This window comes from Carlito syrichta, unplaced genomic scaffold (genome assembly GCF_000164805.1).
Source record: "Carlito syrichta isolate Samal-C Ts95f unplaced genomic scaffold, Tarsius_syrichta-2.0.1 Scaffold85569, whole genome shotgun sequence".
Classification (NCBI taxonomy): Eukaryota; Metazoa; Chordata; class Mammalia; order Primates; family Tarsiidae; genus Carlito; species Carlito syrichta.
In genome coordinates, this window is record NW_007029665.1 from 18611 (window position 1) to 25116 (window position 6506).

At 50.3% G+C, this 6506-nt stretch overlaps 1 protein-coding gene across 1 annotated transcript in view; it reads left to right on the top strand.

The window, feature by feature from the left end:
- The window catches only part of USP35 (ubiquitin specific peptidase 35), a 24986-nt gene that overhangs the window by 13591 nt on the left and 4889 nt on the right, over positions 1-6506 (top strand). Inside the window, exons 6-7 of the mRNA XM_021711797.1 lie at positions 3779-3972; positions 5495-5588. Coding sequence (XP_021567472.1) covers positions 3779-3972; positions 5495-5588 — 288 coding nt within the window. The remainder of the gene's footprint in view (positions 1-3778; positions 3973-5494; positions 5589-6506) is intronic.

Consider the following 6506-nt stretch of genomic DNA (forward strand, 5'->3'; position numbering starts at 1 on the left):
TCTGCCTCAGCCTTCCAAGTAGCTGGAACTACAGGCGCGCACTACCACACCCGGCTAATTTTTGATTTATTATAGCGATGAGGTCTCGCCAAGTTGCCCAGGCGGGTCTCGAACCCGCGGGCTCAGGCAGTCCAGTCACCTCAGCTTCCCAAAGGCGTGGGATTACAGGCTGAGCCACCGAGCCCGGCTAAGAAAGATTTTTTTAATAGAGCTCACTTAGAATCAGTCATGAGCTTTCTGTCCCTAAAGGTGATTAGCAGAGGAGTCAGGACGTCACTGGCAGAGTGTGTTGCCCAAGGTTTTCAGAAAGCATCAGAGGGGAGGTGGATCAAGAGCTCTGAGATCTGTGACTGTGACTATTTTCTGCTAGATTATGAGCTTCTGGTGGACAGGAACCCTGTCCCTTTGATCTGTGTCTTCTGTGCCCGGTAGATACCTGGGTGAGTGAATGGAACATCATTACAGTCTGACACGCTAGAATGTAGGTAGGGACAAAGAGGAGGGAGCATGCCCCTGCACTGGGCACTGTGGGAAACCCCAGGTGAGTGAGATGTACATGATCCAGGGGGCACATGATCCAGGGGGCAAGGTGAGTCTGTAGATATCTGTATTAGTAGGTTCAGGGAGTTAGACTTTGTAGGACAGATAGGGGTAGTGCAGGCCCCCCTCCCCCTTGAGAAGATCCTAGAAAGCTTCATAGAGAAGGGGATTAAGGATTAGACCTTGATGGACAGAGACTGCCAAGAGGGAGACACTCCACGAATCGGAGGGAAAGGCATGGTAGTGGGAGTGCAAGTCCAGTTTGCTGGACGCTGACTGGGCAGCAGAGCGCAGTAGCTTGAAAACCAGCCCAAGGGGCCAGGCTTGGTGGCTCAAACCTGTAATCCCAGCACTTTGGGAGGCCGATGCGAGAGGATTGCCTGAGCCCAGGGGTTTGAGACCAGCCCAGGCAACTTGGTGAGACTTCGTCTCTACAGTAAATCAAAAAACTAGCTGGGCATGGTAGCATGTGCCTGTAGTTCCGGCTACTTGGAAGGCCGAGGCGGAAGGATTGCCTGAGCCCAGCAGGTCGACGCTGGGGTGGTTGTGAGTATGCCACTGCACTCCAGCCTGGATGATAGAGTGAGACTCTGACTGAAAAAAAAAAAAAGAAACCAGTCCAAGTCACTCTGCTTTATCTAGGCGATCTGGACTCCTCAGACATTTCTACCGGAGTACTTGATGTCTTGAGTGTGGAACTCACCCAAAGCCGCTGACGGGAGCCATTTCTCTACAGTCTCATTTTATCTCGAAGACTCAAGTATCTACTTCATAATGACAAACATTTGTTGTAATATAAACATTTTTCTTTTGCTGAATATTAGAGAACAACAGCTCCAGGAAGATGTGCTGTCTGTGGCCTGTGGCTTTAACTCCTCCTTGGTACGAGCCAGTTTGAGAGGCAAGACAGCAAGTCATAGTATTTTATTGTTTATAAAATTCTTCCACATATATTCAGTGAGTACATCCTTTTGTATAAATGTGCATTTGTAAATAAGTTCTGGAAAGTTCTGTGACTTACATGGAGGTATCACGTTATGGCAGTTTTTCTGGGACTGTGATTCGTATTAAGGGAGCCGTTGTATATAAACTTCCAGTAACGTTAGACAGTTGAAGTTTTTATTTTCCCAAGAGTACACAGTGACCTTCTTTAGGAAAAATGGCATTTGATTTTTTTTTTCTAGCATGGATGTTTTTGCATCTTCTGTGTGTGTGCATGGGTGTGGGGGGTTGTCTGTGTGTCTGCCTTTTTGTCCCTATTCATGTGTGTGGGGCGGGGAGGGGATTACATAGGGTATAATAGGAGGAAAAAAGAAGGGACTGAGGGAGAGTGACCTGAACCTGTGTCTTCTTATCTCCCCTCTGGCATCTCCTTTGTGGTTTTTTATTTTTAATTTTTTTAAGAGTTGTGGCATACAAGGGAGGGTTTGCAACTTAAGAAGGTTGCATGCAGGTGAAGTTGGGACCTCTAGCTGGCTCTCTTCCCTCTGGTGGTGGACCAGGTACTCAGGGTGATGCCACATGCCCCCCTCCTCCCTGCTTCCCTCCCCTGCCCGTGCCTGTGATTGCCGGTCCCACCCTTGTACTCCTGTGACTAGTGTTCAGGCTTTGTGGGTTTTTATTTTTATTTTTAATCATCTGTGAAAGATGACTGACTGATCCAGTACATTATCTGATAAGTGATCTTGGGAGTTGAGTGAGCAAAAGTGTTAAACCATTGCTTGAGTGAGACCACAGGACGTGCACTGGGGAGACGAGGGCTGTGGGTGCTGAACTGGCTCAGAGCTCTGTGGAGCCTTGGACAAATCTAGGGCATTGTGCTCAGGATCTGGAAAGAAGAACAGGGCCAGAGGATCTGTCATGAGTGTTGCTGAAATCTGAGTAACAGGACAGTGTTCTTTAGAAGGTATTGTTATTAGAACAAGGGCCTGCTCATATTCTTGGAGATGCAGCTGTTTGATATGACAAAGGGTCATGATGGGAAAGCTTGCTGATGGCTGGGGACCCATACCTCAGACCTGGGATCCTCCCATGGTCCTGACTGTGGGATCAAGTTCCATGGGGTGACTAATTCCCATGAAAGCTGATTCTGCAAGCCTAAAAGTAGAAGGTGAAAATGGGAACGTCGTTGTGTGCCAGCACCATGAATGTATAGAATGCCAGACTGATAAGAGGGGGACCCAAAAAAACCCAGAATTGTCTTTTGGAGGGCGAAATCCTTGTAGTACAGGCTTCCTCCACTAGGTAAGTGTTGTAGGAACCCATTGGCATCAGTGTACCAGCTAGCATTGTTGTGAGAGGCTGCATTCGGCATCAGTGAACTTTTCTGGGGAGATTCTTCCAATGCATTTGCCCATTTCATGATGGGTGATTTACGAGTGCACTGGACTACACCGTGCTGGAGTTTTCAGCAGTTTTTTGACCAAAAGCAGCATGGCACCCATGCCCCATCCTCCCTATTCACCCAACTTCACCCCATGTGACTTAATTTTTTGTTTCCCTGGATGAGAAAAGTCCTCATAGGGAAATGTTTTGCTGATGTGGAAGAGGTGAAACAAAAAATAGCAGAAGCCGTAGAAGGCATCAACGTGGATGGGTTCAAAAACTGTTTTGAGCAGTGGAAAGCGTGTCTCCGTAGGCGTATTGCATCAAACGGAGAGTACTTTGAAGGGGACTGAAGTTTAAACACGTAAGAATACACAATTTTTTATGAATATAAATTGGATTTTTTTGGGTCCCCCCCCACATAAGGTAGGCGAACCCTCATTTGATGGATGAGGAAACTGAGAAGAGCTCACTGACCACAGCTAGACTACTAGTATGGACCAGAGTCAGGGCTGGCACTGAGATCTTAACATTTGGATTTGGCCTGTGGGCCAATGTTGTCACTGCTTAGAGCTGTAGCATCCTGGCTCTTCTAAAAACATACAGATTCTTTACTTACTGCCTGTATGACTCTGGACAACTTTCTGTCTGAATCTTAGTTTTTTCATCTATAAAGTGGGGAGTATATTACCTTAAGGCAGTTGTGACCCAGAAGATCATGGAGGAGGCCCACATGTCAAGATGAGAATCCGGAAGGGGTTTGTAACTGGGGGCTGTTCACACACATCTTCAGAACATTTGTTGGGCAGTGTGCTTGGCAGGCTGTGGGGTTGGCCATGGTCCAAGAAGGCTTCCCAGAGGGGGTGATATTCTTCAAGCTGCCCACTAACCTGCCTGCTTGTTCCCTCCTCAGGACCTCCATGTTCCCAACGAGGACCGCATCAAGCAGCTGCTGGGGCAGGACGCCTGGACCTCGCAGAAGAGCGAGCTGGCTGGTTTCTACCCCCGGCTCATGGCCAAGTCAGACACGGGCAAGATTGGCTTAATCAACCTGGGCAACACATGCTACGTGAACAGCATCCTGCAGGCCTTGTTCATGGCCTCTGAGTAGGTGCTGCTTTCAGGGCCCCTCTGTGTCCTTCTCTCCCTTGGCTCCCAGGTGGAGGGGCTGGGGAAGTGGGTGGGAGAGGGCAGACCTTGCTTTGTGCTGCTGGCATGATTCCCTGAGGTCTGTGGGTGCAGAGGGCCTCAGGCTATTGCCAAGGCAGGAGGTCGAGACTGGACGGGAACTCAAGTGGGGCTTCAGGGGTTGGGCTTCTGGGAGAATGGGATTAGCTGACATCACTGACTTTTCTCCTAGAGCTCATGGGGTCAGGGGCGGGCTGTATCTTCCAGAGTAGAGCTCCCAGTCACTCTGGTATTAGATATCTCTTTTTTAAAATGAAGCAAACACAAACCTTTATTGTCTGGCTACCTAACTACTTTACGACTTGCTTAAAAATCACTCAAAACCTCAGCTTTGATTCAGCGGAAATCAGCTGATTCTGGCTTGTAGCCTGACTTCAGGTTCATGACCTCGGGCCTTGTAGCATGAACCTGAGATTCAGGTTCAGTGGGAGGAGGTGGTTGGAGCTGATCTCCAAGACTTCCTAAGGTGCTGTTTCTTGTTCTTCTCAAAATGCCTGGTAAAGGACTAGTTTTGTCTTCCTAATTACCTATTTTTCCTAATTTTCCTAATTTGCAGTCTGTGGCAGACTCTTCCTTTGGTAAACTCCAACAAACCGATTTACTAGGAAAATGATCCTGTGCCTGTATGGTCACAGTAGTGTTGAAATGTTTCTGAATGCTCACTCAGTCTTGAACGCACCTTGTCTTAGACCAGCTAAGGGGCCACACTTTGAGCAGGGCAGTTCCATGCAGTAGGCTCGGTTTGGAGAACAGCGTGGCTGATCTGCCTGTGAGGACGGGAGCTAAGCTGGGGCCTGGGCCTTGGCTTGTTCCAGGAAATGTGTGTGGCAGGAGGGCTCCTACCCATCTCCCGTCAGATCAGACCCCTGTCACTAGGAGCCAGTCCCCTCCACAACGTCCTCTGCTTTCTGTGTATTCCTCACATCGACACCTGCTGCCTCATTTGAAGGGAGGTGGCCCTGGGGGGCAGAGGCTGGGGTCCTGACAGGGACTGCTGGTGGAGATGTGAGGGCCTTGGAGGGGCGTGAACACCTTTCCTGGGGAGGCAGGGAGAACGGTGTGAGTGGCTGATGTGGCTGAGATGGGGTTGGCACAGCCTCTGTGGCATGCAAGAAAGTCCCAGCCCTAGAACCCTGGGACCACAGGCCCTTTGGACATTTGAATCTTTGAATCTTGGGGTTAGGAGGGGTCAGAGCTGGGAGGGACTGCAGGGCCACTTTGCTGTACTATTTACTGTCCAAAACCTGGCTGTTGCTGTGCTCCTGACTTCAGACATCACGGTGCTGTGCGCCGGCTCCTCCTCCCTGGCCTCTGGCCTCAACTTGGGGTAGAAATGTCCTTCTGGCTTTGGCCTGGAGGCCCTGGGTGGCATAGGGGATGGGTGAGTAGAGGCTGCATGGGTGCCCATGGCTCACCCTGGGTGCTCCTGCCTCTGTTGAAGCTTCAGACACTGTGTGCTCCGCCTGACTGAAAACAACTCGCAGCCCTTGATGACCAAGCTGCAGTGGCTCTTTGCCTTCCTGGAGCACAGCCAGGTGAGTGCAGGGGTGGAGAGGAGGTGCCAGTCAGGCCCCTGCACCAACACCCTTTCCTTCCCCCGGACCTGCCTGCATCTAGCTATAATCTTCCACTTCACGGAGCCAGCTGCTGAGCCCCCGTCCGGGCTGGCACAAGTTCATGACCAATGCTTATGGGGCCAATAGTGCCCCTGCTGGGCAGGAGAGGAAGTGCTGCTTGAGCCCTGCTCTGCTGTGCTGCCCAAATCTGTCCCTTCAGCGACGCAGTCTGTTACATTAAGGGAGTGCATCTTGGTCCATTTCATGCTGCTACAACAATACCTGGGAATGGGCACTTTTTGTTTTTGAGTCGGAGTCTCACTCTGTCGCCCAGGCTGGAGTGCAGTGGCACACTCACGGCCACTGCAGCCTCAACCTGCTGGCCTCAGGCGATACCTCTGCCTCAGCCTCCCAAGTAGCTGGAACTACGGGTGGTGCTACCATGCCCAGCTAATTTTTTGATTTATTGAGCATGCTAGAGACAAGGTCTTGCCAAGTTGCCCAGGCTGGTCTCAAACCCTTGGCTCAGGCAATCCTTTGGCCTCCGCCTCCCAAAGTGCTGAGTTACAGGCATGAACCACTGCACCCAGCGAGACTGGGCACTTTATACAGAGATTTATTTCTCGTAGTTCTAGAGGCTGGGAGGCCCAAGGTCAAGGAACCACATCTAGTGAGGGCCTTCTTGCTGATCATAACATGTCAAGAGCATCACATGGCAAGAGAGGACACATTAGAGAGAGAAAAGGGGGCCGAACTCATCCTTTTATCAGGAACCTACCCTGTACTAACAAGCTTGCTCCTGTGATGTGGCTTTCATGCAGTCACAAGGGCCGCTCTTGTTTTTTTTTTGAGTTGGAGTCTCACTCTGTCACCCAGACTGGAGTGCAGTGGCTGCTC